This window comes from Ptychodera flava, chromosome 7 (assembly GCF_041260155.1).
Source record: "Ptychodera flava strain L36383 chromosome 7, AS_Pfla_20210202, whole genome shotgun sequence".
Classification (NCBI taxonomy): domain Eukaryota; kingdom Metazoa; phylum Hemichordata; class Enteropneusta; family Ptychoderidae; genus Ptychodera; species Ptychodera flava.
The window spans coordinates 18,643,810-18,669,096 of NC_091934.1; the positions used below are offsets into that span (position 1 = coordinate 18,643,810).

General features: G+C 37.5%; 1 protein-coding gene across 3 annotated transcripts; it reads left to right on the plus strand.

Annotated features, from left to right (window-relative positions):
- Positions 1-405: 405 nt before the first annotated feature.
- LOC139136936 (calcyphosin-2-like) lies at positions 406-24,284 on the plus strand. 3 transcript variants are annotated; one of them, XR_011553273.1, is made up of 19 exons: positions 406-527; positions 2,306-2,465; positions 3,829-3,947; positions 4,326-4,436; positions 7,463-7,559; positions 8,284-8,489; positions 9,623-9,713; positions 10,500-10,567; positions 11,220-11,315; positions 11,957-12,031; positions 15,739-15,831; positions 16,695-16,788; positions 17,893-18,011; positions 19,188-19,294; positions 20,034-20,188; positions 21,069-21,188; positions 21,467-21,563; positions 21,923-23,750; positions 23,939-24,284. XR_011553273.1 is itself a non-coding variant. In XM_070704797.1 (18 exons), exons 2-18 carry the CDS (start codon positions 2,319-2,321, stop codon positions 22,093-22,095), a joined length of 1,968 nt encoding a protein of 655 aa, XP_070560898.1. In that variant the 5' UTR covers positions 408-527; positions 2,306-2,318; the 3' UTR covers positions 22,096-24,284. The 3 variants fall into 3 exon arrangements, 2 of the variants coding, with proteins under 2 accessions (XP_070560898.1, XP_070560899.1); XM_070704797.1 differs by having other exon boundaries at positions 408-527; positions 21,923-24,284; XM_070704798.1 differs by lacking the exons at positions 406-527; positions 2,306-2,465; positions 3,829-3,947; positions 4,326-4,436 and adding an exon at positions 6,180-6,226 and having other exon boundaries at positions 21,923-24,284.
- The last annotated feature ends 1,003 nt before the right edge of the window (positions 24,285-25,287 follow it).

Here is a 25,287-nt window from a genome sequence, read left to right on the forward strand (position 1 = left end):
ACATGCGTTACAATATACAAGTTAATTTGTACTCCAACCAGTGACGGCGCTCTCACCATCGTATCACCAACTTTCATGCACAAACGGGAACGAGAGTGAGAGCGCTGCCAGTGTTTAGGGGATAAAGATGTTCAGTGAGTAATAATAGCATAAATAGAAAGAATTCGGCTGTAAAACCAGATGAATTATGAGCGAGATTACTTTAGTTTGGATTAGTATCTTTACTGCTTACAATTATTTATTTTTCATTACATCTTGGAAGTCTGAAGTAGGAGCTGCTTTGAGCGAACCTGAGGATTTACTTTTCAGAGAGACAGTATAGCATGCGCATGTACAGTAACTGCACTGGACATCTGAACCCACTGATCTGAATCTGAATCTGAATCTTAAGTTGACTCTAACTGCACATGCCTCCATAGAGTAAGAAATGGCGGCCGACGCCGCTGGTAACTTTGGCAACTGAACTTGTTTGAATGACACAACCGTAACACTGCCCAGACGATCATACATAATACAACATCATTTTGGTGAGTTCATTTTCAAATCTTATCCATCGAGTAGCTATAATTGTAATCATGAGTGTTTACACAGAATATAGACCGATTCATATCAGCTGTGAACCGGTTCGTTTCACTGACACAGGTCAGCGAGTTCCCGATCCTGCTTGTTCAATATATGAATGTGTTCTATTGTAAATGATTAACGTTAAATGCCACTGGTACCCATATTTCTATTGCATTTGCACAAATGAAAATTGAATTCCTTCCATTATACATGCGCAAACTGGCACGTATAGCTCTACATCGTGAGTGTGAAATTTGTGTATCGTTCTCAACTTCAATGATCGATTTTACCTGTATTTCATAAATCAGATTTTATCTTCACGGATATTTTCGTTCGATACATGTGATTTGACACCGTCTATTTCATCGGAGACTGTCTTCCTCCATCGGAAAGAACATACTGCATGCAATTCCTCCAAAGAACATACTGCATGCAATTATCATTTGTAAAACTAAAGTCCCCCCCCCCCCCCGGTTCTGTACATGCTCACGGTCCCTCAACATGGTATGCTTGAGACTGAGTGAAGTTGTCATGGAAGCTGGTCAATTAGACTGTCACCCCATACCAATCGTGCCAATTTGACCCAAGTCAATTGCACTCCATGATTTCATACTTTATTATATTTTTTGGTTTACATTCTTATAGTCATTAAACAAAATTCAAGTACATGCATGGACTTTCAGAATTTTGCTGCATTGACATTGAACGAAAATGCACCAGTATTAGTTGGTTGGGCATTGTTATACTCAAGCTGGTAGTGCTACATGTAGCTCTATCGCCCCTCGAGGATCACAACATGACAAAAAATTAATAACATGATGCAACCTGCTGAAGATAACATATTACATGTCATAACTATATGGCCATTGTAGATCTAATTCAAAATATACATAAGCCTATGTACATCATGAAGTGTATGTGAAACAAACTAAATAAGGAACTACACATTTTTCGATGAGTGAAATGAGTTGTAGCAGGGCATACTGCCTGCAACTACGATGCTATGATCTGGGTCCAGTTGGTTGGGAGCCAATAGTCTAGGGAGTGTCATTGTTGATGGTTCATGACAATGTAACGGTAAGGTATTGGAGCAGGGTGTGGAATTCATGACATGTAGAAATGTAGCTGTGATATCGCAGCGGTACTTGTGGCGTATATCGAACGCGCTCGGGTCGTAGGGGTCATCGCCACAGTTCTGTGAACAGGAACTGTGGCGATGACCCAATGACCCGAGTGCGTTCGATATACACCACAAGTACCGCTGCGATATCACAGTTAGTAGAGTGTGCATCCACTGTTACTAAGTGTTAGGGTAAATCTGTCTGTAGATGGTCTATTCATACATATTCCTCTCCACCGTCTACATTCTCAGTATTTATCAGTATCAGTATGTATACTCTTAAACAGTACAGATACATTAGTTTGCAATTCCCACTCTGCTGTGCTACAGATACACAAATCATGAGCAGGTATCGTGTTATTATAACTCAAGGAGGTAATATTCTATGCATACATATATGTGGTGAACAGTACACAAGGAAGAAATTTCATCATAAACATATTCCAAAGCTCACATATTGACTTTACTGAGTGCCCCTGTTCAAAACAAATTGTATATATCTAACACACACATAAAATATTCTGTAGTTCGTCGTTCCAAATTCAAGATTACAATTCCTTATGGAATAGTTTATTCATCATCAGCAACATATCGGAAAAATAAAATTGTAATGAATCACAGGAACTTAGATGCCATGGATTTGTCCATACATGGAAAAGCAACGCCCAGACATGACAAGATTGGCAGTGCCAAGGCTGGAGGTGTTGCTGCAAAGAAGGGATCAGGAAGTTCCGTGTACACAACGCCGAATGCACCAAGACAGGGACAAGGGGCCTATCAGGTATGAGAGAAACCACAGTCGCTTGATGTTCAATACACGGCGAACACCCCTACTGACATAGAAAAATCGAAGTGATACACACATGCTTTCCATTGCATACAAGGCACAATTTATTCAAGGAACCAGCATTTATGGCTTCCATTCTGTGTCAATTCATGTCAGCTATCTTATTTCCATCAAAATAGATCATCCATGCATTTTTGATGTGATTTCCATTCTCAACACAAAGATGTCACTATCACATCATGGCTGCCATACACACAGCCCATTAGTTTACACAAATGTGAACAACTGATCGCACACAACCAGTTGATAGCCAATCATAGCATGGCTACTTTCAGGTGTACGGCAGTTATGATGTGAAGTGGCAATTCTCTTACAAAACATCCATTTTTTCTACAATCATTGGGGTTTTCTCACCGCAAGCGACTGTGAGAGAAACGCAAGAAAGGAAGAGTATATGTAGAAGAAGATACTTCATGTATATACATGTCTTTTTATTGGTATCTCTACATTGTCATTTCAGTTAGACCAAGACAGGTCCTGTAATTTCAATACCTTACAGTAATCAGACTGGAAAACACTGTACTCTTCAGCTCATATGATTGCTTATTTGAAAACAATATCTAGTAATGTGTATTTTACAATTTTCCACGATCAACTGAGTAGTATTGCAAGTAACACGTGAGCATGGGGCCTGTCTCTATCACCAAGCACTTCTTCATTAGGCTAAATACTTGTAAAAAATATGTTTCCAGTAACCCAACCTACCCTATTTAAATACTCCGACCCTAAACTTTTTTATGTCATTTTCAAAACTCATGCATGATTTTTGCTGAATTTCACCGTTTCTTTATTGGTCACACTGAAATAAAAAAAATTCTCGAAGGACCTATTCTGTTTTCCTTGTTACTAGAAAGATTTTTTTACGCCTTACATTAACAACTTACCCCATCTAAATCCCTAGCCCTCATTTTGAAACTTATTTGCACCGAGGTCAGCTTCCAAGAAATATGATCAGAGCAAATAACCAGCTTGCAGGGAGCTTTTGTGACAGCCTCACTTTGCATTGAAACTGCAATACGCTCTGAGGTCGAGCCAATACTGATTAACTATTAGGTGGCCTTGTCCGGAGACCGTCCCACTCACAGCCTCGAACCCGGCCCATTTAAACTACAATAAAACAAGTATTATTGTTCACGCAATACACTTTAAATGCCACATGTAAATGTCATTACTCATCATACAGTAATATGGGCCCCTCAAGCTGAAGTATTTCTTCAGCCACTGGAAGGATGACTGCATCATGCAAGATAAGCCTTAATTTGTCATTGACATGATCTGATCATTGGTTTGTTAACAGACAACCAAGTACCAGGCAGATATTGTTCAACAGTACACACATGATAATTACGGCGGCGATGGAGAACATCGGTTAGAATCCAGGGAAGCTACAAGACAACACCATGATAGACCAGACTGGTAGGTTCCGATTTTTGAGTGCAAAAAGATAGATTAGTGTGTTGAACTAAAATTTCTCAACAAAAACTTTAAAAAAGTTGTCAGTGTGAATAAATAAACTGACCACACTCTGAGAAATTGTGGCAATGGTTGCATTTGTTTGGCTATAGGGCAACATTAATGCATATTTTTTGCGATTGAATCAGTGAATTTTTATTTTATTTCTTGTATGTTTTCATGAACCATTTCAGTAAGTCGTCCTTGAATAACCATGTGCAACTTTTTTCACAAACTCAGTGAGTTAGACCCAGCAAATGAGCCAGGCAAATTTAGTTCAGAACAATAAATGTACATTTTTTCCTACTCTGTCTCTTTTCTGACCGTTCTTGTTATTTGCAGTGTGCCAGCTCTTAAACTCGGTCGGTTGGTTGACCAGGACAACACCTTGAATCATCCACTGCCGTACAAAGAGGATAAACTGGACACACCGAACACAGCAAGTACTGTCAGGTATGTTACGTGATCTGTGTACTTCATATGCTGTCATATTTCTCCTATCACCGTGAACAAACTTGTTGTAATATGACAGGAACTTGTGTACAGCAAGGCATCCTGTCATATTAAAACAAGCCGTACTAACTTGCGTGGTGCTTTGCAAGTTAATAGGGCTGCTTGCGGTTGCAGGTTTGTTCACAAAATGTGTGGCTACACTGTACACCCCACAATTCATTGGACAACTTTGCTAAAAATTCAGACAAATTTTACTTGCGTTGCATGTGTGGCTGTTGTTGCAGCATGTAGTCTTTGCACCAATTTTCATTATAGCATTTGCCAATGGCCTGTCAAGTTGTATTTTTGTCATTCTTGCATGCATAGTTTCCAGGAATGTAATAAAAATTTGTGGACAAATATGTTTGCATATTAAGGTACCGGTATTTTGCACCTCAAAAGTGAAAGACTTAACTTCTGCTCAAAGTTTCCTCAATGGAATTTTAACCATTCTCTTTCCAAATCAAGAATAAAATCAGGGATCACTGTGCAAATTTTGGTAACACAGAAACGAAATTCCTTCACTTTACCAATATTGAAATTCAAAATAGCCACCTTCCCTGTGTTAACTTTACAGAGAAAATAAAATTTTCAATTTTCGAAAAACTAAGACACTGAAAATGTTTCTTACTCTAAGACTTTTAAAACGAGCCCCCACAAATGGTAGATCAGAAAAGATTTGAGAGTCCAAACACATGTCTGTGTCTCTGAGTCACGGTCTTCCAATGAGTGAACAATGCAGTCATTTGCAGACAACCCCGAGCCAGAGTCTCACATGTGTACATCATAGCAACACATGTGTGATTTTTTACCAACATCTCTCAAGTACAGTTCTGAGGCAGCTGTTATTTTGCTTTTGGTACATCCAACCACCGTTAATAGAAACAAAGATGCCACTCACAAGTAAAATTCCAGTTCAGAGAAGATGCCTGATGTCAATGAATTGTCCGGGTTTATGACTTTTGACCTCTGATAGGCAAAGTACACTTTTCCACAATACATGCTCACAAAGTGAATGGCATAACCCATGTATACATGTACATTTAGAGGGACAATATCTGTAATTTTTTGTGATATGTTGATTATTTTTAATCTAGAAAATAAGTTCATTTCTGTAGTATTCTCCTGATCTACCCCTGAATTATGTTAAAATAAAAAGTGTTAAAGCCTGGAAGCACAACACATTGTTTACAATAAGCAATATTATTGTTGACAAATGAATTCTGGTCCACACAAGAATATCAAATTTCAGTGATATCATTGGACATTACAAACAATGAGGTTGTGTTAGTAAGTTAAATCCTGGGTATTTCAGCATGATTTTAGGAGTTAAATGAGAAATAAGTTTTACAGACAGAAAAAAACACTTTAAGATACATGCTGTACAAATTACGGCTAATGGAGCTTAAGTAAGGGTTTACTATAATTAGGGGCTGGCAAAGGTACTCTGATATACCGGTATTGTACCAATACACTACAATCATGTGTATTTTACTGAGGGGAATATCTTAAACCTTGTCTTTCATTGTTCACAGGAGTATGTGGTAGCTTCCAGATTATTGTCTTTTGAAATGCTACATGTTTTTTTTTTGCTAATGTGCACATGCATGTACACCACAAGGGTCAACAAGACGTGTGATCTTCCCTATAGACATGCAGTCTGAACAGAAATACATGTGTACTGTACTTTTAGGCTTGTCTTGAATGCATGCCTTACATATGTACGGACAAATTAAAGATAGTAAAGAAGGGTAGGGTTATGATGAATCCTCGAATCTCAATTCAAATTTTGTTTGTATTTTTCATTCCTCTGTAGTGTAATCTTCTGAAGTCTTCTTGTAGTAATTTGACTGCTTCAGATAAGAGCGGTGTCTTTTCTTGTGAAATAAAATTTTAAGGTTTTCACTAAAAACACGTAGCTTCAGTAAATGTACCCATATCGTAAAGATCAGTATTTGAAAAATTGAATTGAATTTATTTCACTCATTAAATATATTTGAGCATCGCAAATATGAATTGAAAGGGAAAAAAAGAATGATCAGTTACCGTTCGGGCACAGACATAGTTCTCACTGATCTAGTAAATATCTCATATTCACTGCAAGAGATTTTTCAACCCATGAAGCCCCTATGGTGATGCTGATTATTTCGATTTGGTTCAACCCTCAAGATTAATAAAAACAGGGACATACAGAGAGATTGACAGAAATTTGATGATGGGCACACTTGTATGTACCAGAAGGTTTTTAGTGAAAACCTTTTTCATAACTGTAATGTGTAATAGCAGCGTAAATGAAGATCTTTGATAAGACTGTTTCTCTGTAAACTTCCTTTTGCTTGTACATCCATTTTTAATCTAGTTCTTTAGCTCGTGTGAACTTGAATATTCTTTGTATCGTTCAGAAAATTTCTCAGATTGTAACCCTTTCACCCCCATTTTCTGTTCATGGACTCAACCACCCCATTGAATTCAATAGGAATGTACCACTGTCAAGTGGTGAAGGGGTCAAGAGTCAACTTATAGATTTCTTGCAGTAAGCTGTCATTCTTTTACATGCAGTTCTTGCTGAAACATGTTGAAATAAAGTTTGTCGTGATAGTTCCAATTCTGATGACAAGTACAGTCTTGGAAACAATGATTTGTATCATCTGTTTTAAAATCTCAGATCTAATTTTGTTTTGGTTATTTGCAGATGGTTACATTTCATTGAGATATTGAATTTTCATATCCACAGTTCAAGCAGTGATTAATTCAACATGTTTGGCAAAGGCTTCAAAGATTAGTTTCTCAACCTTTCCATCAACTCAAAAAAGGTCACCGTGACCTTTTCTGAGTTGACTATATTTTATACTTGTTGTAAATTAACAATTGGTTGAAGTTTGAAATATGTTTGTTTTCTTCTAACAAAAATTTATGATCATTTCAAAACGATCGTGACCTGTACCATTGACGTCAGATTTCAAATTAATGGTTTGTTTGTTTTCTAGTTGGGGTACTCCACTGAACACTCCCTTTGCCCTTCACTATCCAGCCAATAAACAGCTGCCTTCAGAGAGACAGATGTCACACAGATCAGCGAGAAAGGTGAGAATAATTTCTTGAATATCAAGTTACTTAATGTGGTATTCATGTGTACACTTTCTGGTGAATAAGTCTCCCTTGTTTTGGGACAAAGTCCTGCAGGAATCAGATGGCTCTCATTCTCTGATGTTACTTTGAGGTATTCATAGTACTTGTGAAGAAAGTCCCACATGTGTCTGCTTTGCTCGTATAAATCCCATGGCAATGTTATGGGATGGGATTCAGTCTGAATTGTAATCCAAAAATATTCTTATGGTATATAAATTTTTGAATGATAAATAAATATAATGTTACAAATCACTTTGAATGAAGATTTTACTGTATTAATACTCGTATTTAAGTAGTTCGTAGTGTTTTCTAAAGCATGGTAAAGTGGCGTTATGACCAGGAATATTGATTGTAATCACTGTTCTAACATTTGGTAAAAACTGTTGAGACTTTGCTGTGATTCTGTTCTGATCAGGGGACAAATAATTGTGTCAGCCGATAAAACACAAAAAGAAGGAGTATTGTATGAAACAAACACAATGCGAGATGTTGCTACAAATTAATCAATCGACCAAGATCACATGCTTTGTCATAAAAATTCTATCATATATGTCAATCATTGAACATTAGATGTTTTCTCTTTTATAAAATTATTGACGAAGTAAAAAGTTGCTTTTACTATTGAGTGATTAAATATCAGGATTTTGATAATATTAGGATTTGAAATTCTCTCTGACAGCCAAAGGGATGGGATGAACCAGTTGTGCCAGAAAACTTACCTCCTCCCTCTCAAAGATACAAAGAGCAGTACAAACAGTACCAGACAGAAATGAAACAAAGTTATCGAGATTATGTCCAGGGGGTGGAGAAGAAGGCAGCGGAACAGCCTAAAGGAGACGCTGTAAAAACGACAACAGAACAACCAGCGCAGCAAAACAATGACAGGTGAGAATTTGGCTATGAAAGTATCAAGCCGGTGACTTGCAAAATTTGAAAATTGCCCAACCAGCAACAGCGACAAAAGAGATACATATATGGTGCATCAATAAATCTGACAAACTCCCAGATTGTCTGCAAATAGCTCGTCATACAACAACAAAATTTGGTCTATGTGGACTGATGACGTGGTGCTCATGACATAATAGTGCCAATGCATTTGGCCATACCAATAGATGGTTTTGTTGGATGTCCAGATATCACAATAAGTGTGCACCCTGAGCCAATTTGATTGGCCACTAACTCAAAAATGGTCTTTTTGCCTCAAGAAAATTTTTTCATACCGTCCCCTGCTAGTAAGTGCATGTATTGGTACAGGGCTGACTACAAAAGAAATTCAGGTAGTTCTTGCATGTAAATTATTTGAAATATTAGAAATCTTAAAAGTTTGCAGGCCCATTGCTGCCCATGTCATGTTCGTAGTATGATATTCTGAACGAAGCAAATGTTACCAGCTGTGGTAAGCCATGATACTTAATTAGGCAGGACATGAAATACCAAAAAGTTTAAGCAAAACAGGATCATAATATAATGTGAAAATAACTAATGTAAAATGTTCTATGTTATCATATGGTCATTTAAGATGTGGAGCCTTCTTTAACCCTTTGACTGCTGTAATTTTTCCAACCAAACTTTTAGTGCAACATTTTACCAACTTTTATTAATTTTTCTGTATTTTTTGAAATAATTTTGGACCAAATGTACATCACTCTTCAATGGCTCAAGTTTTTTATCAAAAATTTTGGCAAAAATCTGAAAAAAATTGACAGGGTTATATTTTGTAAAGGCGACAAAAAATGACCATGGCACTGAAAGGGTTAAACCCATTTACATGTAGTCCATTATTTATTGCATTGGTCAGTTTTTTTCTCTGAAAAAGACCAGATTATTCCATAGGTAGAGAAGACGCTGATTGAATGTCAGAGATTCTTAGATTTATTCTTGTTATGATTAGATTTTTTTCATACCATAGTCAGAAAACGATTTCTTCAATATCACATCAGGTATTTTGTCACGATAGCATATCAGTTGATAACTAGCACTGACTGATATGTTATTGCTGTCTACTTTTCTCCCTGTAGTACTGAGCAAGTAAATATTCAAGATGATGACGTTTTGACGTACCTTTGGGGTCAAAGTTCAGCTCAACAAAATCAACTTAAAAAAGATGCAGTAAGTATTAAAAAAAAAACTAAATTCATGATTGGTGTGACAGTTTTGTCTAATGAACGTAACCTAGCTCAAGAAATTCTGTGACTTCTGTGATATCCGGATGATATTGCCTCATATACATCATTATATGCAACACTAAATGTTTGTCCCACATTGACGAAACAGATTCTCAGATACTTTGGCCACAAGAATTACAAAATTGTTACTTTGAAGCATCAAATGTTGTGATTGCGACCTAAAAGAACCAAACATTTGTAGATCCAGATCACAAGTGAAGGAGAAATATTTTTATTTCTACCAGCAGCAGCCAATTTGTGGATGGTACTACCGGTATAGTTAGCAATGATGTACAAGTATACGCACCAGTACTTCGATTTCTTTGGGCGGCATAATGGATTTCTTGTTCCGTCTGAATTCCAAAATACTGTCAGCATATGACTGACATACTGCAGTGCATTCAATTATTTACAATATTTACATAATACGTGAATTACATTTTATGGACTACGCTCCTTTTTACACTTGTGCATAGCAATTTAATCATATGTGAAGCACAGTCTCTAGGTTTTGTTGAAAGAAAATGCAAGAGGCAGTGAGATACAAAGATTGACATCAAATGTCAAATAGTTGCAATTTTCAATTATGATTTCCATGAACATTGAATACCCTATAGGTTTTTCCCATCTGTAGTGAAGGTGGACGTGGCTTCTAATTATACCACAATGTCATTGGCAGCATTTTGTAACTCCTTTGTGACTCAAAAACTCTACAATTTATTGCTCATAGGAAGATCTTGCTGCTGAGAAAAGAAAATACCAAGTTTTAGAAACCGTCATGGTAGACCAGTTATCAAGGTAAATGAAAAAAATATTGTATGTACTTTGTAATTTTTCACAGAAACCCATTTATTTTCTCATCTTCACTAGATATGTTCTGTACACAGTACAGATGCCTGTGTACTCACATAGATACTTTCTTTGATGTGTGTATATTATTATGATAAAAATATTCATGATATACATTATGTGCACAGCTATCAGTCATTTTCTTTTTACAAGCAGACTATTTCACTTATATTCAATTGTCTATGCAATCTGGTCTCTACACTGTATGATATAATGAACATACTCTGATTAATACTTGTGGAATTGCCCTTAGCCAAAGCAAGGTTCATTTCTGTTTTAATCTGGGCATCTTTAGAATATCATACATAGGGCACATTTAAGTCACGAATATTCATATCAACCAATACCATGCAGAAATGTACAGTGGCCCATGCTGAACATAGACAATACAGAGCCATCCCTCACTGAATTCTAGACAGAAACTCTGCAGTCAGCGATGTCACTAGGCCGGAAAACAAACATGGTAGGCCCAGCAGAAGTGTACAGTCTGGTATTCATTTCATGACAGGTAAACACAGAATCTCATTCCAGGGTCCATGATCTGAGGTATGTTGATATTTTCAGGGTATTTATCAGTGATCTGTTATTGATATTTTTTCAGGGCAGTAATCAGTGATCCGGAACAGAATGAAAACTATTCAGCTCCGATGAGCAGCCATGGTGGCAGGGGAAGGATAAGAACTTTACATGAATCAAAGTAAGTATACCATCTGATAACACAGATACATTATCCCCTCCCTCTTTTTGTCTCCCTTACCTTTTCCTTCTCCTTTTCTAGCTTTTTTTTTCTCATCGTGATTTCTCCTCTTTCCTTTCACATTGTCTGCTTTATTAGGGGCCCAAGCCGTCCCTATTGCTTTTACTAGAGTTCAATATTCTTCTTCTTCCTCTTCCGCTACTTTTTTGTCGACCTAGAACTCAAACACCGCTTACTGCAAAGTTCTAAAACTTGTAGGGCTAATAGGTACCTATGAGTACTGGGTATACAAATTTCAAATGGTCACGTGACCTGGTGACCATATTGGATTTTTCCAAAAACCTAAAAATGGCTTCTCCAGATGACCTGGCCAGTGCTGCTTGCAGCTTTAATTTCTCTCCATTTCCTTTATGTCTTTTTGCTCCTCACCTCTTTTTCATTTTCCTCTCTCTCTGTCACCCTCCTCCTCCTCTTCCTATCTCTCCTTTTTCTCTCTGTGATGCTCTCTCTCTCTCTCTCTCTCTCTCTCTCTCTCTCTCTCGCTCTCATGTACCCAGTATCTATCACCACTCACTGTATTTCTTTAGTTTCCACTGTGCATACTTTCAATTCCATAATCTTTGCATATTGTTCCATTCCAGAATTAAGACCACGGGTACCGCGACAGAAAATTTACTCTCTAAGAGACTAAACTTCAACGCCAGGATTCTTACAAGGTAAGCAAGGTATCATTATTGCAACTATGAAGTTTATGCAATATTACACATGAAGTTTCTTCATAGTGTGAAAGTGAAAAATCGACTTTTATGCAATGCAATAATATAGTACTGTACATCTTTGCCACTTCATGATCTAGAGCATAGTGATGTACATGTATCCCTGCATGTTAGCGTTTACATATGAGATTTGATAGTCATCTTGAACCCTGTCAGTACACAGTCTGACTATAACCCTGTCAGTACACAGTCTAACTAGAACCCTGTCAGTACACAGTCTAACTAGAACCCTGTCAGTACACAGTCTAACTAGAACCTTGTCAGTACATAGTCTAGCTAAAACCCTGTCAGTACACAGTCTGACTGGAACCCTGTCAGTACACAGTCTAGCTAGAACCCTGTCAGTACACAGTCTAACTAGAACCCTGTCAGTACACAGTCTAACTAGAACCCTGTCAGTACATAGTCTAACTAGAACCCTCACAGTGCATAGTCTGACTGGAACCCTGTCAGTACACAGTCAAACTAGAACCCTGTCAGTACACAGTCTGACTAGAACCCTGTCAGTACATAGTCAAACTAGAACCCTGTCAGTATACAGTCTGACTAGAACCCTGTCAGTACACAGTCTAACTAGAACCCTGTCAGTACACAGTCTAACTAGAACCCTGTCAGTACACAGTCTAACTAGAACCCTGTCAGTACACAGTCTAACTAGAACCCTGTCAGTACACAGTCTAACTAGAACCCTCACAGTGCATAGTCTAACTAGAACCCTGTCAGTACACAGTCTAGCTAGAACCCTGTCAGTACACAGTCTAACTAGAACCCTGTCAGTACACAGTATGACTAGAACCCTGTCAGTACACAGTCTAACTAGAACCCTGTCAGTACACAGTCTAACTAGAACCCTGTCAGTACATAGTCTAACTAGAACCCTCACAGTGCATAGTCTGACTGGAACCCTGTCAGTACACAGTCTAACTAGAACCCTGTCAGTACACAGTCTAACTAGAACCCTGTCAGTACACAGTCTAACTAGAACCCTCACAGTGCATAGTCTAACTAGAACCCTGTCAGTACACAGTCTAGCTAGAACCCTGTCAGTACACAGTCTAACTAGAACCCTGTCAGTACACAGTCTAACTAGAACCCTGTCAGTACACAGTTTAACTAGAACCCCTGTCAGTACACAGTCTAACCAGAACCCTGTCAGTACACAGTCTAGCTAGAACCCTGTCAGTACATAGTCTAACCAGAACTCTGTCAGTACACAGTCTAACTAGAACCCTGTCAGTACACAGTCTAGCTAGAACCCTTGTCAGTACACAGTCTGCCTAGAACCCTGCCCAGAATCCAGTCAGTGCACAGTTTGACTAGAGCCCTGTCTGTGCATAGTCTATAACTAGAACCCTGTCAGTACACAGTCTAACTAGAACCCTGCCAGTACACAGTCTAACCAGAACCCTGTCAGTACACAGTCTAGCTAGAACCCTGTCAGTACATAGTCTAACCAGAACCCTGTCAGTACACAGTCTAACTAGAACCCTGTCAGTACACAGTCTAACTAGAACCCTGTCAGTGCACAGTCTGACTGGAACCCTGTCATTACACAGTCTAACTAGAACCCTGTCAGTACACAGTCTAGCTAGAACCCTGTCAGTACACAGTCTAACTAGAACCCTGTCAGTACACAGTCTAAGAACCCTTGTCAGTACACAGTCTGCCTAGAACCCTGCCAGAATCCAGTCAGTGCACAGTTTGACTAGAACCCTGTCTGTGCATAGTCTAACTAGAACCCTGTCAGTACATAGTCTAACTAGAACCCTCACAGTGCATAGTCTAACTAGAACCCTGTCAGTACACAGTCTGCCTACAGTCTGCCTAGAAACCCGTCAGTACACAGTCTGCCTAGAACCCTGCCCAGAATCCAGTCAGTGCACAGTTTGACTAGAACCCTGTCTGTGCATAGTCTAACTAGAACCCTGTCAGTACACAGTCTAACTAGAACCCTGTCAGTACACAGTCTAACTAGAACCCTGTCAGTACACAGTCTAGCTAGAACCCTGTCAGTACATAGTCTAACTAGAACCCTGTCAGTACACAGTCTAACTAGAACCCTGTCAGTACACAGTCTAACTAGAACCCTGTCAGTACACAGTCTAACTAGAACCCTGTCAGTACACAGTCTAACTAGAACCCTCACAGTGCATAGTCTAACTAGAACCCTGTCAGTACACAGTCTAACTAGAACCCTGTCAGTACACAGTCTAACTAGAACCCTGTCAGTACACAGTCTAACTAGAACCCTGTCAGTACACAGTCTAGCTAGAACCCTGTCAGTACACATTTTAACTAGAACCCTGTCAGTACATAGTCTAACTAGAACCCTCACAGTGCATAGTCTGACTGGAACCCTGTCAGTACACAGTCTAACTAGAACCCTGTCAGTACACAGTCTAACTAGAACCCTGTCAGTACACAGTCTAACTAGAACCCTCACAGTGCATAGTCTAACTAGAACCCTGTCAGTACACAGTCTAGCTAGAACCCTGTCAGTACACAGTCTAACTAGAACCCTGTCAGTACACAGTCTAACTAGAACCCTGTCAGTACACAGTCTAACTAGAACCCTGTCAGTACACAGTCTAACTAGAACCCTGTCAGTACACAGTCTAGCTAGAACCCTGTCAGTACACAGTCTAACTAGAACCCTGTCAGTACACAGTCTAACTAGAACCCTGTCAGTACACAGTCTAACTAGAACCCTGTCAGTGCACAGTCTGACTGGAACCCTGTCAGTGCACAGTCTGACTGGAACCCTGTCATTACACAGTCTAACTAGAACCCTGTCAGTACACAGTCTAACTAGAACCCTGTCAGTACACAGTCTAGCTAGAACCCTGCCCAGAATCCAGTCAGTGCACAGTTTGACTAGAACCCTGTCTGTGCATAGTCTAACTAGAACCCTGTCAGTACACAGTCTAACTAGAACCCTGTCAGTACACAGTCTAACTAGAACCCTGTCAGTACACAGTCTAGCTAGAACCCTGTCAGTACACAGTCTAACTAGAACCCTGTCAGTACACAGTCTAACTAGAACCCTGTCAGTACACAGTCTAACTAGAACCCTGTCAGTACACAGTCTAGCTAGAACCCTGCCCAGAATCCAGTCAGTGCACAGTTTGACTAGAACCCTGTCTGTGCATAGTCTAACTAGAACCCTGTCAGTACATAGTCTAACTAGAACCCTCACAGTGCATAGTCTAACTAGAACCCTGTCAGTACACAGTCTGCCTACAGTCTGCCTAGAAACCCGTCAGTACACAGCCTGCCTAGAACCCTGCCCAGAATCCAGTCAGTGCACAGTCTGACTAGAACCCTGTCAGTATACAGTCTGTCTGCCCAGAACCCTGTCAGTACACAGTCAAACTAGAACCCTGTTAGTACACAATCTGAATAGTAGAACACTATCAATACACAGTCTAACAACAGTAGAACCATGCAGTAGTACGCAATCTAACTCCTACAATTCTAAGATAGAATTGAAATACTGTACTCTTACATAGGTTAAAGTATGTATTCTACCATTGCACATGGTTTAAGGAAGACAAAACTGTCCCTGTGTGATGCCAAAATACATACACTGATGCAGTTTCCAATTTTAGATATTATACTTATGTGCATTTCTGTTTTATTTGAAACAGAAATGGTCGTGATGCACACAGAGAGTTGTGTGGTTTTTACTTCATGAATGACAACACCATGACCATATATGAATACAGACAGTTTGGGAAAAAGTAAGTAGTCATTATAATAAACATTTCATAATGTTTGTTAGTTAGTAAGTGCCGTAATTGAACTGTGGTGTACATCAGTTGGCAGCAGGTAACCTTGGAGGATAATGCTTAACAGGACATCAATATAATCACAAATGGTAATTAGTTCAATTGCAAACAATTAGTGGTTCATGATCTATTGTAATTATTTGAAAATTGTTTGTAAATTCATTCAAGTTTTCAATCCCATTTTGATCAATTTCCATGTCTATATCGAGATTCTGTACTTCTATGCTAAAAGTTTTCCACATACAAGAATGGTACTGCATATCTATTATTTCCTACAGTTCCACTCTGTTTATTATGAAGTGATATCTGAAAATGTAGTTACCCTTATTCCTGTAAGCTGATTTTACCCATCATACCAACACAACTGGAATAAGCCATGGAATTTTCAGGAAAGGGGTAAAAGACGTATTGGCCCAATAGAATTATCATAAAGTCCTACTTTCTGACTTCAAAATTTTGGAAAAACTTCTGCCGTTATGCATCATGATAGCTCCCAATGTTTGACATCGTTACAAAGTTTTTTCATCAACAGTCATTTCACATGACAGAATGTAGTAACATGATTTATCTTGTAGTATAGAATTTCACACCCATTAATAGATGACATTGGACCTGTAATGACAATCACAAAGAGACATTCTTATCAACAACCAAAGAGTGATTTCCTTTCAGATTCATAAAACTGAAAAAGTTGAAGACTTAGGGGAAGACAAGCGTTTGTTTCCATTCCTTTGAAATGTTCACTGTGTGTTGTTTGGAAAAAGAAATGATTAAATTTTTACCAAAAGTAATGACTGCTTTACATTTTGTTTCAGATCATCAGCACTGCCATTTATTCAGAGAGGAAATTACAGTCATGTGATCGGAAGGAGAGCGGGACAGCCTTATGTAATACAGGACATATTCCCTGTGAGTTACCATAGCAACTGGAGAATAATTTATGAGAAGATTGTTCGTAAATAATCAGCATTCATCACAGAGTTGCAAGTCTTCAAAAGTATTGTAACATAGTATCATCATAAGAAAAACAAAAATTCATGAACCTTTGTGTAGACAGACCAGTTTGCGGGATTCAAGCCGTTTTCTTACTATGTTTGCATGGATATGATTTGTTATTCATGCCATCACTGTCAAAGGTCCTGCAAACTAATTTATCTATGCATTAACCCCTTCACCACCATGGTTTGATCCAAACCCATTGTTATCAATGGTGAATGTGGACCTGTATACAGGGAATTAGGGGTCTCATTTCATTTGTATGGTTATATCGCTCAATGTATGCTGTACATTCACAGGGACAAAGTCAGGTTCCCACATTCTAAATAGGCATCCTCTGAAAACACAAGTACATTCATAGGTCATGTGATCATCACATGATCATCACATGGTCAGAGTTGTCTTTTGTTTTATGTGATGACAGACCATTGAGGGCCTGTGCTGTGATGTTGTAACTGTACATTTGTTCATGAGACCTGATAATTATCTGGACCTGGAGTTATCTTATTTATGATGTATTGAAATAATGATGACACCTACAATTTTGTATTTTTTGGGCAACTTTCGCCATTTTGGTTCAAATGTGAAATGTGTTTCTCAAAAAGTGCTCATCTTATAGCTTTGATATTTGATATACAGGTTCTTAGGGGTTATTTTTATATGATGTATTGAAATTATGATGAAATCTGCAGTATTTGTATTGTTTGAGCAATTTATGTCTCTCAAAAATCTACTCGTCTCATAACTTTAGTTGACATGTTCTCAGGGATGATCTTAATGTGATATGTTCAAATTGTGATGAAATCTTCAATTGTGTATTTTTGAAGCTATTTTTGACATTTTTTGTCTGGCCATCCTGAAATGAGCTATCAAAGATTCCCACCTTCATCAACACATGTGTCAAAGATAATTATTCTCCACATACCATAGTGGAGTTTTGTCCGCCACTAGGTCGCTTGTCTTGTGCAGAAACAAGCCAATATTAAGTGAACAAAAATGACGCTTGTATTGTTCCAGGGTTCTACATTTACGTTTGACACAAGTAAACAGCCAACACTTCCAGAATCGGTACAGCAACACCCTGTGTTATTGGTGCGCATCACGGACGTTGACGAGCAAGCCAAAGCCAACTTTGTGTAAGTAGATCTTTGATAATCATATCCACATTTATATTACAGTATGTGTGTGCTGGTATTGCAAAATTTAAATATCGCCCTCTACCGTCAGACTGACTGCAAAATGCAGGCCAACCCCTCGTGGTACCTTCTGTACAAAGATTCAGCTGGTCGTATATGTATATGACTTTCATAATTTGAGTTGTAAATTATAACTTTTCTTCATACTGTATGTAAACTCGGGTTTGTCTCAGATTTTTCACAATGCCAATACAGGAGTCAGCAATCCTTTCCAGATACACTAACTAGCCTCTACGCCTGTAGCTCCAAAAAAGTACCAGTCCAGCATCAGAAAATCCACTAGCCCCTCAGCCCCGACAGTTTTTCATTTTGTTCAAGTTAACCATTATCAGAAAGTGTTGTACATTTGAAACATTCTGCTAGTATGCTGCTGGTTATCTAACAATGAAATGCATTTTGTGTAAGTACATGCTGTAGAAGTTTTTTTTCTCTCCATCAATATTCTCAATTCACAAATCTACGAGGCTAGTAGATGCAAAAAAGTGCTAGCTTGGACAGAAAAAGTGCCAGGCCATGAGGTTGGACTAGTGTATTAACTCACCCCTGCAATATAAATTTGTGTTTTTTGGTTTGATTTTGAACTTTGCTGTGACAGGCACAAACCGGTCACATCACATTTCATCGTTGCAATCATTTCACATCAAATCAAACCTTCACGTACTAGTATACCTGACATTTATTTGATTTTGGATGGACTATTGCGCCATGGGAAGGAAAGGTAAAAAAATGTGGTGAAAATTGTCAAACATTGTTCAGATTTATTGCCTTTGTTTGCAAACTAATAAGGTGGCCGGAAACTGATTAAAAGAAAGTGGAAAAAATTGTGTGCTCTGCTTACTCTAGGATAATCCCAAATCTCAGAATACAAACTTTGTATGACCTTATTCAGACAATTTTCATTCAAGGATATAAATGTAAGTCCATAGCATCAACAGATTTCTAACCTCAATGTCAAAATTGTGTCTCACTTAAAATCCAAAAATCTGATGACTGTTGAGCTTAAATCAGGAAGGTTTTGAAATAAATCATCCAATTTGCTCAAAAAATAATATCAGAGGGTTCACAACTCATTATGCGAAGACATGTCGCTGCAACTGCTGTTGTTGTTTTCTGTAGATTTAACGGCAGAGTTCCGATGGACCGGGAGTCTTACGAGTTGAAAATGAGGCCACCATTCACCAAACAAGAGTACGAAGATTTGAAACTACGACTGAAAGTACAAGGTAAACCACGCCTGCAGATTTATTTCAACCTTTCCGCCAGTCTCCATAGTTTTAATAATTTCTTTAATAATTTCAGTGGCCTTTTCAAAAGAGGGAAGGGCTTCTTTTATAAAAAGACATGCCCGCTTACAAAGAATGAGGAATAACAATCATTTTGATGGCAACATAAATGTAAATATATAAGAAGTACATGTTTTTCTTTATCTGTTCATGACATCGGTTGATGTTAATCTCAGCTTTTTAGCTCCCTTGCCTGCATTGATTATCACTATAATTATCATTATTTGTTTGTTTGTTTGCATGCATGTTTGTTTGTTTGTTCAATTCTTTATTATTTATTGATTTATTGATTTGTTCAATTATTGATTGATTGATTTCATTTACTTAATTATTTATTTAATATTGTAGGTGCGTATAATATGTATGCATTTGTTTGTATGTGTCAATGTGTCTATGTATATTTATATAAGTCGTAGTAATAAGGTGGTTAGAATCTGATTAAAACAAAGTGGAATATTCAGGTGAAAATTTTGTATGCTCTGCTCTGCTCTGTCATCAAGTTGTTACATGTATGAAGTAAAGATTTTCAACTCTTTTGGCATGATCAAGTATTTGAATCTGTCTGTCTGTCTGTCTGTTTGTCTGTCTATCTTTGTCTTGTCTCTTTCTATGTCTTTGATAACTGATTTCTTTTATGTTTTTGTGTAATGTCACTTATTCCAAATATCATCTGTTTCAGGTGAAGTGAGGTCAAAGTTGAAGAAACGTGGCGTGAGAACTCTCACAGGGCTGGGTCAGCATTTCAGAAAAATAGACAAGTCAGGAGATGGTCAGTTGGACAAGACAGAACTACAGAAAGCTCTTCAACTCTATCATATCAACATAGATCAAGAGGTGAGATCTGGTGTCAACAGTTGCTTTATCTATTTCTTTCACACATCTTTTAAAACTTGCGGATCAACTTTAAAAGTCAAATTTTCACGTTGAAGCAAAGTTTTTAATGATCAATTACTATTTTCAGGACAGACAATACATGTGTGTGCCTTGGAGGTTGTGAAATTTTACAAAATTTAACCAAAGGAATTTGTAGCTATTTTCATCAAGTTGTCAGATATATTAAAGGAAAGATTGTCAACTTGTGTGGCATGATCAAATATAGGTATTAGTTATTTCAAGCGTGTGTTTTTATAGATTTTGAAAAAACCTTATCAAAAGTATGGTACTTAATAATAATAATAATATTTATTTCTTGAAAAACGCTTTCCATATAAACACATCTCAAAGCGCTGTACATAACTTGATAAAAAGTGAAAAGGCATTTAAAATGTATGATATAAAAAGTCATTCGGTGAATAAAAAAGTTTTAAGGTTTGATTTAAAAATGTTAAAATTCTCACTGCAACGCAGTAAAATAGGCAGCCTGTTCCACAACCTTGGAGCACTTGTGTCAACAGAAACTCTTTACATGTTAACCCCATGACTTTCATTGAATTGCGAAAATTTACGGTGCCACTATGAATTGCGGTATATCTCGAGTGCCAGAAAATTCCATTGAAATGCTTGGTACAGCAGTTATACTATACTGTGGAGGTCAAGGGGTTCAACATTTAGTTATAATGCAACGTATACATACCGCTGTAAGCCACAGAATGCAGAAAATTACAAATTACATACCTAAAATCTGACAACAGTATGGTTAAGAATATTTATTAATTAATTAATTTATTTATTTATTTATTTATTTATTTATTTATTTATGTTTTGCCAACTATAGACATTTGAATCATTTTGGCATGTCTTAGACCAGAATGGAGATGGCCAGATAGATTATGGTGAATTTTTACGAGGTTTCATTGGAGAAATGAATGAATTCAGGAAAACCTTGGTCAGAAAGGTGAGTCAATGAGCTTCACTTCTATCTCTATGGTAACAGCCAGTTTCAAAAGCCACAATTCTGACATCTACTTATAGCGAGACCTACTTATGGTTTTAATATATTATCAGTGTTGTAAAACCACTATTTTACAACTTTGGTGTGATTATGTATTTCTGCCCCTACAGGCAAATATGTATGTGTAAGGCAATACATGTTTTACATAAACCTCATCAAGTACAAAATCCTAAATCGGCTTTAATTGATCAGCTGATCTGTTTTCTGTTATCATATTCCAGGTATTCCAAAAGATTGACGCTAACAAGACGGGAGACATCACATTCAACGATATCAAGAAATTTTTCACAGCTCGCAAGCATCCACAGGTAGTAGCAGGTATGTTTACAATCCTAGCTCTGTTTGCTGCAAAGTGGGGGTGATTTTCAGCTCTTTGGTTGACATTTGACCCCTCTAACCTGTATTTACAATTTATCTGTGGTTCCATTTGAGTAACTGTGGTTGTCAGCACAAACCATAAGTAAGCAGATAGTGTACGTTTCACCTGCTTTTGAAATGTTTGAGGGAAAAGAAGATTACAATAATTTGAATAAATATGACATCAGCTTTAAGAGATTTGATTGGGTATCTTTTATGAATAATAAGTGACATCATGTATGTAACAGATTTGATTGGTTGTCTTGGATGAAGAAAAAGTATGACATCATCTGTAACAGATTTGATTGGTTGTCTTTCAGGGAATGCTACTGAGGAGGAAGTGCTAAACAGTCTGTTGGACTCCTTCCAGTATTTCAAACGTTCAGATAAGATTTCCTACATTGACTTTGAAGACTACTACGAGGGCCTTAGTCTTGGAATTGACGATGATCAGAACTTTGCAGATATGATGAAAAATTGCTGGGGAGTATAATATAGGAAGTATTTTGGTAATATTTGGAGGAATTTTTCTGGGGGGTGTGGGATGGGGGGGGGTTATTGGGAAGGGGGCAGATGTGTTGTCCATTGTACCTGATCCTCAGCGATTTCTAGGACTAATTCCTAATTGTATCATAATTTCACAATTAACTTGCAGATACAGAAAAAATAATATTTGTCCAAAATATTTTACAAGACCTTTACAATTTTCACTCAAAGGCATTGGGATATTGTATTACACGTATTACTTTTTTACTATCAATTTTATGATCAAAAACGATAAAGAATCATATAGGTATATCCAGATATCTGACAGCAGTAAATATCGCTTCCTTAATCAGTAATAATATTTAGCAACAGTTTGCTATTTCGATCTGCTCAACGGTTGTTCTCTGCTCTTATGTAATGGAACACTGTCACCTACACCAGTGCATTGGGAAGCTGTGCTTCATGGCTATAAGTACCCTTCGTACAGGGCATGCCCAGTTGGTGATTTTAATTAAGTGACGGTATACATCTATTTGTTCTTAAGTTATTATTTGATCGTTACAAGACCTGATTCTACATTGTGACATCAGGGGTCGGGACTGTAAAATGTAATCTGCTCTTACTGTTACAGCGCTTTATACCACTTCAGGAAATTAGTTGATTGTTACACAGATTAATGTCTTTATGGCCTGTCATAATTGTTTTAGCTACCATCTGCTCGATGGCTTAGCCTCATTATTTTCTACTAGGGTGGGTGGAGGGGAGAAGGGGTATGGTGGATTTGCATACAATGCTGAGTGGATCATGATACAGAGAGCTAGTGGCAAATAGACAAGATTTATGACGGTAATTTTTGTGAAGTCTTCATATTTCCAGTGAGTATGTTTTAAGTTTTTATAATCTCACAGGTAAATAACATTGTTAGTAAAATGATATATGGCAACTTTTGTGAGTTACCAATTATAGAGTATACATTTACAATGACACAGATGACGGTCAGTTGCTCTTGATGTAAATGTTTAGAGGGTTTAGTTTTAAAAGATGTCTCATAATAAAGTTGTAATTTTTAAATGTCAGTGTAAATATTGTTCATATCAAATTGAAGTCGACTTTTAACTTAAGACAGATTTCACAAAAATTCCAATGAAAAGTAGGAAATTCCAAATATGCCAAGGTCAATATCATCAAATTTAAATTATTTTATGCATTTTGCATATGCCACTATTTTAAAAAAGTATATATATTGTTTTTTGCGACTATCATATGAGTCAATTTCATCAGAACAGAAGTATAAACGTTTTCTTTCTATTGTATACTGTGTATACATATCATAGACACAATTGCTTCAACTTGTTTTGAATTTAAAGCAGCACGCACCTCAAAACTGAAAGATTTAAACATTTGCTCATACTTTCCATAATGAAACTTGCAACTATTTTCTCTTGAACTCAAGAATAAAAGTTTGGGATCATATTGCATATTTTGGTACTAGAGAAACAAACTACTTAAGATTTACCGATATTTTGAAATTCAAAATGGCCGCCATCCCTGCGTTCACTATGGGGGAAAAAAGAAATTTTCCAGTTCACAAAAAGAAGACGGGAAAACTTCATTTAGTCCACAGGCTTCAAAATGAGTCCTCCAAAGCAGCATAGTGGTGAAGTATTGTAACAGTTGAAAGGTATACTGTCACCTGTTCCAATTTTGCCACAGTTACCATGGAAAGAGAAAATCTAACCAATCACAGATTTTAAGCGGGTGGACGCTTTTTAAAAACAGCGCCCTCACATGGGCATTTTGAATACCAAGGAACGCCCCTTTGACCATGTATGGGCATATTTAGATTACAGGTGACTGTATACCTTTTATACCGTAAGTCTAGAACAACGAAGTTATTCTGACTATATAACAGCACACAAACCCCGTAGTCACAAGCTAATTGACTGTAGCATCTCTGGCAAAATATGGCAAACTTTGTCTTTTTTAACAGATAGTTCATGTGCTACCTTACTTTCCGCAGTGTTTTTGTTTTTATTTTTTCAATTCATTTTCAAATTATTTTTGCCCCTATAAATGTCTTCCAGTTTGTTTATGTGTTGTTATTGCCAATAGCTACATGTTTTATTTGAAAATTTTAACAACATTGAAGTTTATTTGTAAATATTTGCTACCGATCTTTCTTGAATAAAACATTATCTCAAAGAAATTGACTTTCGTGATTTTTCCTTGCTCCCTGTCTACAAAGTGCCAGTCATATTGCTCGCAAGACTCGCAAGATCATCCAGAATCTGCTGTTTGTAATGCTATTGTGCAGCTAACAGGCCTTTTTGGCAAGTGTTACAACACGCAGTCACAAAAATTTATAGGAAAAGCTCGAGCTCGTTTTCTTTCTGAAAATGGCTTTGCCATGTGTACATGTTGAAAATGTGGCGAGAATGAGGAACGCTGGATCGACACAGAACATTTTACAGTCTGTGGGGTTTTATATTTTCAATAACAATGGGGAGGCCCCCTAACTCGATCGCTTTTTCCATTGTATATATGCAAGATAGATCCTTTGTTCTTATGTCGTGGACGATGGATGTTTCGTTCAATGTCTGCAACCTTGGAATTCAGGGAAATACTGAGATCACGGACCCGTTCTCGAATAAACAATGGTTTTGGTTTGTGTGGAGTAGTAACCATGGTCGTGACCATGTTGTAACCAAGGATTTTTTTTTTTAAATCTGCGATTAAAGACGGCCAATCTCTTTTGCCTCTTTGATGTCATAATGTAATAGAATGATTCATGGCCAAGCCTCTGTGATATCCTAGATAAAGTTGTAGTGGCATATCAGGATTTTCTCTCGACTGCGCAGTTGCGCAAATTGCGCATTTCGAGCCATTTCTGCCCTTTAAAAGTTACTGACAGCGTGAAAATCGCGCACAAAACACAGCAAGTTAAATACGCCCATGTGACAGTGACTCAAGCTAGTGTAGTGAACTGTGAATTTGCTTTATGTTGTTTCTGCCCCTTCAAAGTCAAGTCTGCCCCCTAATTTTGATGAATGGGGCAGAAATTGACCCATTTAATGAACATGCAGAGAAACACTGTATCATATTTGACAAATAACATTTTTTCACAAACTCGATCGTGCTCCCTTTATATACTTTTATCTCGAAAATAGACTCATTCACATCAAGAATAAGCAAACTGATA

Coding starts and splice junctions, on each gene's coding strand:
- LOC139136936 (XM_070704797.1), top strand. CDS start 2,319: ATGGATTTGTCCATACATGGAAAAGCAACGCCCAGACATGACAAGATT. Junction 9,714..10,499: donor ATCAACTTAAAAAAGATGCA/GTAAGTATTAAA, acceptor TATTGCTCATAG/GAAGATCTTGCTGCTGAGAA. Junction 18,012..19,187: donor CAAGCCAAAGCCAACTTTGT/GTAAGTAGATCT, acceptor TGTTTTCTGTAG/ATTTAACGGCAGAGTTCCGA.